Source organism: Sceloporus occidentalis, unplaced genomic scaffold (assembly GCF_023333645.1).
Source record: "Sceloporus occidentalis isolate IW3139 unplaced genomic scaffold, rSceOcc1.0.p SCAF_4, whole genome shotgun sequence".
In the NCBI taxonomy this organism is placed as follows: domain Eukaryota; kingdom Metazoa; phylum Chordata; class Lepidosauria; order Squamata; family Phrynosomatidae; genus Sceloporus; species Sceloporus occidentalis.
This window is the reverse complement of record NW_028316984.1, coordinates 169096069-169109408: the sequence shown is the minus strand read 5'-3', so window position 1 is coordinate 169109408 and position 13340 is coordinate 169096069. Positions and strand designations below refer to the sequence as shown.

The 13340-nt window shown below is 38.1% G+C and overlaps 1 protein-coding gene across 5 annotated transcripts in view; it reads left to right on the top strand.

Annotated features, from left to right (window-relative positions):
* The window catches only part of CEP128 (centrosomal protein 128), a 282591-nt gene that overhangs the window by 110354 nt on the left and 158897 nt on the right, over positions 1-13340 (top strand). For all 5 annotated transcript variants that reach the window (XM_089522329.1, XM_089522332.1, XM_089522331.1 and 2 more), the window contains 3 exons: positions 266-430; positions 7786-7962; positions 12063-12122. In XM_089522329.1, the coding sequence (XP_089378455.1) occupies positions 266-430; positions 7786-7962; positions 12063-12122 (402 nt within the window). The remainder of the gene's footprint in view (positions 1-265; positions 431-7785; positions 7963-12062; positions 12123-13340) is intronic.

Genomic DNA, 13340 nt, shown 5'->3' with positions numbered 1-13340 from the left:
GGTGCGCAGCAGCTGCGGTGTCCTCGTCACGTGCAAGGATTGCTGGGCGTGTGGGCGCTCCGACCACCAGGCAGCCCTTGCACGCGACAAGGGCGCCGCAAAGGCCCGTCTGTTCTGGGCTTTGGTTAACTGAGTTCTCCCTTAAGCAAACTTAATCTTTGAAATAAATAATGTGTATACTATGTTTTTATTTATAAATCCTTGAAATAAATAAATAGACAAATAAATAAATACTTCTGTTCTTTGTTTTGCATATATTCAATAGGCAGAACTTGTAGAAGAAAGAAATTTGGTAAAAGCTCATCGTCGACAGGTGGAAAAAATGAAGATTGAATGTGATAAGCTGACAGAAGAGCTAACCCAGAAAGAAGAAGAAAATGTAAAATGTAGGCGAAAATACCAGCTAATGAAACAGGAACTGGATGAAAGGGTAAATGAAACACTCTAATCTTAAGGGGCAGTATAGGAGAAACTTTTTCAGGCACCAATCTACTACATCAGACTCATTTCTAATTTTGTTCAGTGTGTGTCTTCTGATGTCTTTCTCCCTCTTCCCTCACTTTTTGCTTTGCTTGGACGCGGTACAGAGTGCCAGGAAGAGGCGGCTGGCAGCTGCCTCTCTTTGCTGCATAGCCATGCTGCAGTAACCTAATTGCGCGGCTATGCAAAAAAAAAAAAAAAAAGACCGCTAAAAAGCAGCTCCTTTTTGCACCGTTGCAAACAGCTGGAGGCAGTGCGAGCATGTCCATCTGGAGGCTGCGCAGCAGTGACATCATCGCTACACATGCCGTCTATTTGGCGCCATGCAGCGAGGACGCCCTCATCACATGCAAGAGGAGTGTGGGCGGGGTGCCCCTCGCATGTGATGAGGGCATCCTTCAGGGCCTGTCTCTACCAGGCCTCAGTTTCCTCCCTTCTCTTTAAAAATGTGAAGGCCAAAAGACAAAGAAAACAGGATGAAACACCATCTGAAGTTCTGCTGTACTAGATGAAGACTGGTAGTCTAGCAAATAGAAATTAACTAAATTTAGAAATATCAGTATTTACTCAAATCTAGTGTATCTGTACGGGAGGAGGCGGTCCCTGAGATAGCTTGGACCCAAGCCATTTAAAGCCCTAAATGGCTTGGGTCCAAGCTATCTCAGGGACCGCCTCCTCCCATACAATCCTCCCCGCGCTCTCCGGTCCTCTGGGAAGAACTTACTACAGCCTTTAAAATCTAGGCTTGCGGCGACCTCCCAGAGGGCGTTCTCTGCTGTCGCCCCCAAACTCTGGAACGACCTGCCGGATGAGATCCGTCAGATAACATCATTAGACAGCTTTAAAAAAGCGGTCAAGACGGATCTCTTCCGACAGGCCTTTCCAGATTAACCATCCCGGCCCAGGTTCCCTGATTCCCTTATTCCTCCCGTGGCCCCATCTTAGTGATGGTTGAGGATCAACAGAGGGATATCAGGGTTTTTAATTTTTAATTGTTGTTTTTATGCATTGATATTGTGTTTTAATATGTTATACTGTTTAATACTGTCTTAAGGGGGGAGGGATAAAGTGTTTTTAATTGTCATATTTTATATTTTATTGTTGTTAACCGCCCAGATTGGTTTGCCAGAGGGCGGTATACAAATAATAATAATAATAATAATAATTATCTGTTGAGTAGGCCTGTAGATGAGAATTGCATTCACCAATTTTTGTGAAAGCTCTGTTAGACTAGTATGCAAAGAAATTGAAAGAAAGAGACTGGTAACATGAACTTTTGTAGACTTGACCCTAACTTCTCAGATGCATGAGGTGAAGTGAAGAGTCCAAAGACAGACCTATATAGCTCCCTTTGCATACTGATAGTCCAGATTAACATGGGTATGTTTTTGAATTCTATTAGACTAGGTGAGTTAAGTGGTGATAGAAGAAGATACTACATCAGCATTTCATAGTGAGTGATAGCATTCTACAAGCAGATTTTCTCCAAATATTTGGCAGTCCGTTAGCTTTAGAAAATGATCTGAAACAATCTGTTCATACAATTCCTTTGATTGTGAGTTTCTGCATGGCAGGAGGTTGGATTGGATGGCTCCTGTGGTCTCTTCCAACTCTATGTTTCTATGATTTCTTCTGCAGAACTAGAGAAGCCAAAATAGGCCCTAAATGTGATCTAATTCATATGTTCTTTGCTGGCACAGCATTTTTTTATCCTGATGATTACTTTTATATTGGTCTCTATGTAGATAGTGTGGTTCTTGGCACAAGGGGTGTTTGCCAGTGGATACCTGAGCAATACAGAAAATAGTATTAGCTAAATCTAAACAGGTATGGAGAGGTATAAGCCAGAGGCTGCACTGCACTGTTCAGCTTTGCATGGCATTTCAAAAAATAGGAAGTCATGAGACCAACATTTTCTCATGAGAAATAATCTCTTTCCCATGTGGTTCTAGAAGTGGAGGAGAGAAAGCTGCTTCTGCACAATAAAGATTCCTTTGTTTAAAATTTTGCTCTACAAACTTATCGAGTTTCACCTGGGGGAGGGAGAGGAACACAACACCCTGATCAATCTTTGTTGGCCTGTAGGTTAATGCCTTGATGCGCCTTTGGCTTCCCTCAGTTTGGCATCCACACTACTCCATAACATCTACTATGAAAATTTTGAGCAAAGCACTCTACCTTCTTTTAATATGCTGTAGGTTCATCTTGTAATGTGAAGCATTCAAAGATATCATCCCTTAGGAAATTGCTTATAGTGGTCTGTGTTCTCCAGTCCATTAGAGAACTAAAATGTTGCTTAAAACTTTGGCTTGGAAATAAAAGTCATGCTGGTGCATTTGAGTCATTTCCAAAAACTTTCATGACTAAAGCTGTGTTTGGATTTGTGCTTTTTGATGACAAGCATCTTGATTACTTGTCTTGCTGCATGGACAAAATTAAAGAATATGAGAACACAGATCTGACTTTTATAAAATCAAAATATTTTTTGGTTCAAATGAGCCATGATTGGATCCATTCTGTTGTGTTCTTTGGATGTGATCAGAGCCAGCTGCTCAGGGCTAACTCTTTTATAATGTCAAACTTAAATCCATCAAATAGGAAAATGTCAAACCAGTGGTCATTTGTTATCTGAGCTCTACATTCTGGATTCATTTTGCTTGAGAACTGATTATAACTTACCGGTATACATCAGATGTATTTTCATTGCATCCCTAAAAGCGAGGGCGGTGAATCCAGGAAGAATCAATCTTCTACACAGTTCAAGCAATTATACAAGATAAAGGGATTTACCTACCACATGGAATTTTCTTTGCTAAACAAAAGGAAAGAATTTAGACTTTCTACAGTGTCACACAACTCTTTTAATAGCACCAAGCCTAAAGCCACCCAACAAAATTGTCAGGCTCAAGGACTGTTCTTTTATGGAACCTTTCTTGTTTCCCTACCAGATCTCTATATTATGCAATTCTATAGTGATCGTCATGATTTTTGTTCCTGCTCTCTGTGGCTCAATACTAGAGAAATTTATGGATAAGTTTGTTGCTGACTGTTAGTCATGAAATCTCCAAGTTCTGAGATAGTATGTTCCTCAGAAAAGCAACAGTACATCAGGGCTGTGGTCTTCATGTCCTGCTTGGGGCTTTGGAAAGCATCCCCCTGGTCACTGTAGAAAGCAGGATGCTGGACTAGATGGACCTTTGGTCTGAATCATCAAGATAGTTCTTCAGTTTCTTCTTCTTTGTTCACCTATGCCTGTGTATATGCACCATCTGCTTTTGTTTATCAGTGGTATACTTGCTTGTGTTTTTATATATTGTTCGTTCTGCAGGTATGAGGATAAAGTGGTGACACCCCATGGTGTGAACTGGAGCTTTATCTACTGGTGTTGGTGTGTTGGCGAGATATGTGTCTATTTTTTAAAATTACCCACTACATTTTGTGTCCCACATTGTCCTCCCAGCAATCCTGAAGCCAAAGCTGAATAAGCATGACTGGCCCAACGTCACCTAGTCAATTTCATGGCTCAGTTGGGGTACTCAGTATATGTGGTTTCTCATTATAATATATATGTCCAAAAACATGATTGTTTTCCAGATGCTTGCACTATGATTGGCATGTCATAAAACTCTACTGTATAAAAGAGTTAAGATGAAAGATGTAGCTACTCTGTTCTAGGCAGAACCACTAGATTAACTAGCCTAGCTTATTATTCGCTACCTGATGTACCCATTACTGGTCCAAGAACTATGGATATGAATAGTGGGGTTAAAAAATATCTATGTGTTAGTAATATGTTAGTAAAAAGATCAAGTGTTGAGCTTGTTGTTTTGTGCATTTATGTTGTGCCCAACTTAAGGCAACCCTAAAGTGAAGCTATCATGGGGTTTTCTTGGCAAGATTTATTCAGAGATGGTATCTCATTAATAACGATGATGATAATAATAATACAATATTTATTTGTATCCCGCCTCTCCCTTTTGAGGATCAAGGCGGGTAACAGCAAGAATTAAAACAAATACAGAAAATAATGACAGAAAAACATTCCCCAACCCCCCCACCACCACCATTCGACCCGTCCTCCTTTTAATACAAATTTACAACAATTAAATCCATATAACTACAGAAACAGTTAAAAGCAGTTTAACAAAAGTGGCAATACCTAGGGGCCAGATCAAATGGGCAATTAATTCTGATCTGGGCAGAGGTCGGTCTGGGAAGGCCCACCTTCCTCTGAAGTTGAGAGAATGTGACTTGCCTAAGGTCACTCAGTGGTTGAGTGGGAATTAAACCCAGACTCCTAGTCCAACACTCAAACCACTGTACTACTTCTCTTACACCATGCTGGCTCTCTTCCACGACAGCATCTTTTTTAGTAATGTTAGTAAAATATTTGTAAAAACATCAGCTGTACAGCAGCCATTTTATATTAGGTGCTAGAAACATAATTTGTATTATGATATTAGAATCTCTTGTGATAATGAATATAATGAGTTTGCAATATTGAATTATGAAAACTCATGTATATTAAAAGAATAATGGGCAAGTCTTATAAATATGACAGATAAAGTCAACCTTGGAAGGAAGCAGGTACTTGGTTTCCTGTGTCAGGTAAATGTGAGCTTTGGGTCTAGGCATAGTCTCACTGTAGATACAGAAGACATCAGTCACTGCTTCACTTTTTTCATCTAGGAGATAGTGACAGTCTATGGTTGCTGTTAGAGTCTCTGTGCTTTGTCCAAGTTTATTTGTGATGGATTTTTGTGGATTTTTCAGGCTATGTGGCCATGTTCTATAAGAGTTTATTCCTGACATTTTGCTAGCATCTGCGGCTGGCATCTTCAGAGAGTGCTAACCCAGAAGAGAGCGGTTATATATATACTGTGTGACCCTGTGTGGGGAGGAGTGATTCCCATGTTAATCTTTGTATTGTTCTGTTGTTGATGGCCTCCTCAGGTTAGGAGGATATGCAAAAGACGGTTAGTGTTTGCTGGGAAAGCCTCTGACCCTGAGTGGTTTCTCATTTGCATTTGCTGAGTCCTGGTCTTTCCTGTTGAAGTTGTCCAGGTGTTTGTGGATTTCAATGGCTTCCCTGTGCATTCTGACCTGATAGTTGTTGCCGTGATCCAGAATTTCAGTGTTTTCCAACAGCATTTTGTGCCCAGGATGCTTTGTAATGTGTTCTGCTACTGCTGATTTTTCTGGCTGACCCAGTCTGCAGTGTCTCTCATGTTCTTTTGATTCGTGTTTGGACACTGTGTTTGGTGGTCCCTATTACTTGTGATGGTTCTTTTGTACTGCAGATTAAAAGGAAGAAAAATCTGCTCTCAGAAGCAGCAGCAGCCAGGTAAATGAGAAAGATTTGGGATTGGATGAGTGGCACCTAACTCAATTCAAGTTGGCTTGGCTCAGGCCTAGGTATTTCTAGAATTATTTAATAAATACTTTAACTGTGTCTGAAATGAAGATTCCCAGTTCTGTCAGAAATCAAAAGTTCAGATCTATTAACTTACAGAAAAGGTACAAGGAGGAACAAAGAGATCAGTGGGACCCATGCGAGGTTCCAAAAGGTGGATGAAAGCCAGGTTTCACCACAACTAACATGTTTACTGTTAAAGCCCTCATTCCTTTATTTCTGGGTTACTGCAGCCATGCAGAGTCTTAGATCAATACAGTATAATTTTACTTTTAAGCAGAACAGGCTATCAGCAAACACTATACTAGTTATTAAAGAATTCATGCCCCCTCACAAATGCAGAAAGGCATACTCCTGCTAGGAGTGTCAGGTCCCTTCTATTTCAACCACTATATAGTATTATTATGCTGGTATGTCACCATTAAGATGGTGCTTGAGTGCTAAAGAAAGTTTTTCCAAAGTGGAAAATTTAACAGTGGGGAATTAACTGGAAGAGTGCCAGCCTCAGTTAGGCAGGCTTAGGCAGCAATAGTAGCACACAAACCATCCCAGTATTGTTGTTCTTTAGTTTGCCTCTATGTCTTTCAGAACTGGCAAGGAGAACCAGAGCTGCTGATGCTCTCTGTAAATTATTCCATGTAGCAAGTAAGCAGAAAGCAAATCATACCCAACTTCAAGATTTATCCGAAAGCAAGATGATTTAATTGTACACTTCAGTGCTGAATGGCAGCTTTCACCCAAGATGAGAAGCGTCCCAATCATGACAGCTTAGTTTAAAGCATCAACATATAGTGAGCAGAAGACACTAAGAGCAATCTTATCCCTGAGTTATGTAGGACAGGATTCCTGCAATACTTCTAATGCAGAAGATAAATAATTAAGATGGTTTGGGATGTAGTAAATAAGAGCAGGAGCTTAATCAAAATCATAAGCTACCTCTGGTTTAAATCACACTAATTGAGCCAGGGCAACACTATGCCTATGAAACAGGAGTAGATAGGATAAAACATTCCCAGTGAAATCAAGAGGATGCCACAAAACATTGTCATCTATCTTTCTATCTCTGTCCTAATAGCTACATAAAGTAGAGAGCTAGTGTGGGGTGGTTAGACTCCAAACAGAAGTATCCAAAGAAAGATGAAACTCATTGTGTGACCTTGGGCTTTGTGTGACACTCTTTATCAACCTGACCTAACAGAGTTGTGGATCTGGAAGTTCCATGACTAATAACCAACAACAGAGCTGTTGTCTACTATGAGAAAAGAAATGCGACTCATTTCCACTCTTCTTGAACTTTTGGCAGAACGCCTCATATTCTGTAGTTGGCATCTGCACTCATCATTGTTGACTTGTTTGGGTCATAAAATTTCAAAGCAGGAACAGTTGACATTAAGCACTGACATCTTTAGTTGGTTAGGCTTGCAACTGGGAAAACAGAAGTTTGAATTCTGGTCTTTGAATTATTCTTTTTGAAAACAATATTCAGAGAAATCAAATTGCCATCACTTTTTGTTGTTATTTGTGTAGTGTTGGCAGAGCAATTCTATCAAATGTGGCATATAGATATACCTCTGGTTTACTTGTTTACTCCAAGATTGACTTTGGTTTGATGAGGCAGCAGCTGAAAAAGTATTCCACTCCTTGTGTACATGTGTACAGCTGTTGGGTTTTTACCCATCTAAAGTGATTCTAACATCAGGACACATCTTACCAATCAGTATGTTTTTGGTGGCATACATTGAATCACTACTTGTGTAACCTGCATTGCACCCACCCTCGAAGAAGTATGTTTGTGAGTTATACTGTAATTTCTTTCATTTTGAGAAGTACAGAGTTTTAGAGAAGATTGTAGCATGTTTAATATGATTTTTGAACTCTTTTTCTTGCTTCAGCATAAAAGGCTAAATAGTGAAGATGATCACCTCAGAAGGGTAGAGGAAGACAGATTACAGCTTCATGATCAACTACGAAGTCTTCAAAATGAAAAAGAATCTATCCTCTCTATGATAGGAAGCGAAATTGATGCAGCTTGTGAAGTCCTTTCTCGGGATTCGGTGGAGAAATACACAGTAATTATGAATTCTTAGACTCCCTTGAATTTTACTGCTATTTATTTAACTAATGAAATGAATACATAATGTTTCCTATTTATTTATTACATTTATGGTATAGTCCAGTGTATGCAGCTTTCTGGTTAGATGACAAAATATAGTGAGCTGGTGTTTGGTTCCAGGACCACCCATGGATATCAAAATCCATGAATAAGTTCATTAAATACAATGGCATGTAAAAGTAGTGTCCCTTATAGAAAATGGCAAAATCAAGGTTTGTTTTTCAAAATTTATAGTTTTAAAACATATTTTCAAGCTATGGATGATTGAATCTGTGTATGGAGCAAACAATGGATACAGAATCAATGGACACAGAGGGTGAGTGTACACATAACTCTATGAGAATAATAAACATAACAAAGAACTGAAAGAAATTAAAACAGCCATGGACTAAAGCTAAAGTTAATCCAGCATCAGAGTGCAGGAACAGTTCAGGGATTTTAAAATGGAGCATATATTTAAATAAATGAATAAGAGAAAATATGATAGATGGGAGACTAAAAAGCCTGGGAGAATAAAAAGTCTTCATCTTGGATAGAAGAGACCACAGTGTAAGTGCCAACTATGCTTAACAGGAGAGGACATTCCTATGGCAACATCACTGGAAATGCTTTCTCCCTACAACCATCTTCCTCACCTCATTTTGAAAGGGTACTTGGAGAAGGGCTTCAAAAGATGGCCTTTTCATTTATGTCAGTCACTTTATGCATGGCTGTTTGTTGAGCTTGTGTATCATACAAGTCTTTCTTGTGTCTTGCATGTGGTACAAGTTTTTCCCATCATCATCTGAAAAATGGAACTATCCATTGTATACCTTCATACCAATAATTTCTTGTTAGCATTTTTGTTGGGTGGTAATCTCTGCCTTCATAGGTCTTTTTCATTAAACAAACAAACAAGTAAGCAAACAGTGGATCTGGTTCGGGTAATAAAACCAGGTCAGAGCTCTGTGGATATACTGTTCTTGCAGCTGTACTGTTTCAAGGCTCACTCAGCAGTGGTGAGGAAAGCCAGACAAAATAAGCTCTGAGCAGACTACTTCTCTAGTGCTTAATTGTTTGATGGCCTGTGGCCTTTTCCTCCTGGTCACCACCATCTAGAAGTTGTTATACCAACATACTACACCAACAGATTTCAGCCTAAGGCTGCAGGTCATGGGTTGCATGGTTGCATACCATGAAAAAAATATCCTTCTGTGTACTTAACTAGCCTATAAAGAAGATTATGATAGCGTTCTTTTTCCTGAGATCTAGTTTTCTATATATAGGAAACTTATTTTGTAATTGAGCAATCATGTAATTCTTCAGATTACAGTATATAGTAATATAGTTCAGAAATGGTTTGCCATCTCATTTATTCTATTTGGTTAAAATGTGCCACCATCAGAAGTTGTTTCAAGTTAGTTATGTTTCCTTGGAAAGAATAGCTTCTTATTTTTCCAGAACAGTGTGATATAACCTCTAAGTCATTTCAGCCTTTAATCATTTAGTCATTTTCCTTTCTAAATAGTATTTAATCCTGAAATATAGTAAGCACGATCTGTGTCTGTGTGTGTAGTCCCCTTTTATTTCATGTGATACATTAAAAAAAATCCCCTGCATTTCTAATCCTTTAGTCACATATAAGATAGTCTGCTACTTTGGTAAAAAATGAAGATAATATTTAAAATTTATTTTTTAATATTGATGTTTAATTGAATTTCACCTCAAAGGAAAATAACAATATGCTTTAAATGATAAATTGAAAGTATGCAAGTTTTTCTTCTTCTTATAACTCATGTATTGAGTAGTATTTTAAATAGCTGAAGCTTCTCAACAAAACATGAAAGTTCTTTTAAAAAAACAGCTTTTCCAAAAGGTTTTTCCCTAAAGATTTTGAAAGTAATTTAAAAACTATTTTCTTCAAATTCCACCTAGAATAGTAGCAGGGACAATTGTGTGTGCAGTTTCATTCTCTGCTGTTCTCAATAGTCATTTTAATTTTATGAACCAGGAGATCAACTTGTAATGTTTTTTAATGTCCAAAAAACAGATGAGATGAATGTAGAAGACTGCTTTATTCTAAAGAGATTCTACCTCTACAAACAAGCTAGGCCTTTTGATAACTGCCCATTGGGTGCTTAAGGCCACTACTCACATTCTTTATAATTTACTGGACACTGGTGTTATGAACTATGTAATTGCAAAACTAGTTGCAATAAGCTGATTTACTTAGAAAGCGGTGAATTATATCTATCTATTTTTCACACTCTTTGGAAATTAAGGAGTAGTTCTGGGCCCATTGCATCTCCATATACAACAATTAGAGCAATAAGCAGTGTCCCAAAGAAAAGTGGGATTATAAATAAATATCCATAATATATAAATAAGACTAACACGGGCATATGTCAGCGTTGATCCTCTGCTTTAAATTTTTAAGCCACACTGTGTTGATACTTGTAAGGAATTTTGATACAGTGGTCTTTGGAAAATAAAGCAAGAGTGTTTTGTGAAATAATTAATATTGGGGAAATAGTATGAAAGTAAAATAGTATGAAAGCAAAATTTAAAAAGTTAGATGCAATACACAAATGGGCTATTTACAAGAGATGAACAAATGAATGATGCATGGAATGAAGAACTATATGAAGATGAACCCCAAACCCTAGAGAGTGAGGTGGAAGCTGTAATAGCAGATATTGGGAAGAATAAATCACCGGGTACAGTTCCAGTTGAACTACTACAGTCCACATAGACAGAATCAACTCTAGTGCTAAGTAAAATATGCCAACATATATGAGAAACAAAACGATGACCAACAGACTGGTAATCCTCACTGAAAATACATACAACTGAACACTAAAGTTAGAATCACCCAAGCCATTGTTTTCCCTATCCCCATATATGGATATGAGAGTTGTACAGTGAAGAAAATGGATAAGAAGAAAATAAACTTATTTGAGATGTGGTGTTGAAGAGTGCTCAGGATACCATGGAAAGACAAAAAGAGAAACACATGAGTCCTTCAACAGATGAAGCCTGAACTTTCCCTGGAAGCCAAGATTATCAAATTGTGGCTGTTGTAATTTGGCTACATTATGAGGATGCATGAATTATTGGAAAAGACAATAATGCTAGGAAAGGTAGAAGTTGGTAGAAAAAGAGGAAGACCATGCATCAGATGGATAGATTCAATCAAGGAGATAATGGGCCTGAATTTACAGGACCTAAGCAGAACAGTTGAGGACGGGAGATGTCTCATCCACAAGGTTGTCATGAGTCGGGTTGACTTGAGAAATGTTAGCATCAATAAGTATCAAAGTTAGAATTTCATTGCTGTGGGTTAATGAAATTGGAAAGGTAATGTTTTAAGTATGTTTAGGGATAAGATGGAAAATTTATGTTTCTATAAACCCTTATCTGTAAAAATTGACTTGAAGTTCACCTTTTTGTAGTGCATAGTCCTCTCCAAGGCACACTCAGTAGTCTGCTTCCCTGGAAACATATTTGGAAGGTTTACATTCCCATTTTACCTGCATTTAGGGAAGCAGCACTGCTTCTGTGTGAGGTTCTGTGCAGGTGCAATTGGCTGCAACTGGCACCATTTTCCTCTTCAAATCTGTTTTGTTGCTACAATTAGTGACACTATCATGTTAATGTTACTAAGAGTAAACAAAGCTAGTACAGCGTAAGGGCAGTGCCTCTTGAATTGGCAGTGTCTGCAGTCTAAATTGCATTCATTTGTTCTCAGTCACATTATGAAATAAAATTTGATTACAGTTACTAGGGAGAAGATATAATGTTGGTTGTCATTCAAACATGCACAGCCCCTTTGGCTCCTAGTTTTGAGCTAAAAATATTTGCTGAGCAATGTGAATCAAACAAATTTTAAAATTAATAATAGGCATTCTAATGAAATGTTTGTGGCTCCTAGTTTTGAGCTAAAAATATTTGCTGGGCAATGAGAATCAAACAAATTTTTAAATTAATAATAGTTATTCTAATGAAATGTTTGTCTTGCATATAATGTATACTTGCACTTTCATTTATTAATTTATTTACTTTTAAAATTTCTTTTAGGCAATTTCACTTACGCCTGGGGTACAGAATGACCCTCATCGCTGGTTAGCAGAAACAAAGGTAAATAGACTATTTTTTAAAAAGATTTCTGTTAACCATTGCTTGCAAAAGCCTGGCTCCTGTTGGTAGTTCTATAGAAGACTCATTGAATCAACTGTGGAATGGTGAGTGAAGTAATTCCTGTTGATTTAGTGGGCCTACCCTAAGTGGGATTACCAAAAGGAATGAGGCCAAAATCACCAGAGTATAAAAGCAATGGATAGTAGTCATCATTACTGGAGTACACCTGCACCAGTATTTCTACTCTCCATGTTTAACTCCAATCCATCCACTTAGAAACTCAACCCAAAATCACAGCTGCAGGCTGTAATTTCGACCCAACCACTGTTGTGGAAGTACTTGTGAAGATATAATGCTGCAATACAGTCAGCTCTAAAAATGAAAATATTAAGTTTTTGGGAGGAATGGTTCTATTCCCAGCATATTCCACATTTTGGGGACTGAGCAGCACATGGCTCCACTGAGAGTTTTGATCCTGCCTCTCCCATTTTGCTTCTGAAGTTTGAATTTCATTGACTTGGAATTCATGTTCTCTTGGAAACATTGAATACACTGTGCTTGTCAGGTTTGCTTTTTTTTTTTTGAGCATGACTGATGATTAGTAACTTCTAACCATTACTTCTTTACTTTATAGACATCCCTATCATGTATCTTTTAATACTAATAAGTTTCTCATGATCTGAACAACTTTTTCTACTTCATATGACAAGACTTATCTTCATAGTATATTGAGGTCACAGTGGGGGAGAAAAGTTGACCAACCGACTTGGGGGAAATTGCATTTGTTTGCCAACAAGACTGCTCTGGATTTATTTATGGGCTGGTTTTGTAATGTGCATGGACCAAGAATGGATATCTCTATAAATAGTGGAGATAAGAGATTGAATGGGAAAACAAGGGCTATAGAGGAAACAGACACACTATTCAGATTGCTAAAATCCTAGGCAAGTATCAAGAAGACCTTTCAGAGAGCATGTAGTAATTGATTCATAAATCTGTCACTTGAGTCCTTTTTAGTTAATAGTAGGTGAGTCTTGAAATGAAGGGCCTTTAGAAATACTGTAGTTCTTCACATTTGCACCCAAAACACAAACAGCCTTAATAATTGGTTTGCAAGAAATACGGCTTTTGCTGCCAGTTCTCTCATCGCCTGAGTTGTTTTCATTTACAGATGGACATTTTAAAGAGCTCAAGAGACTGTGTCTGAGATTTAGAGGC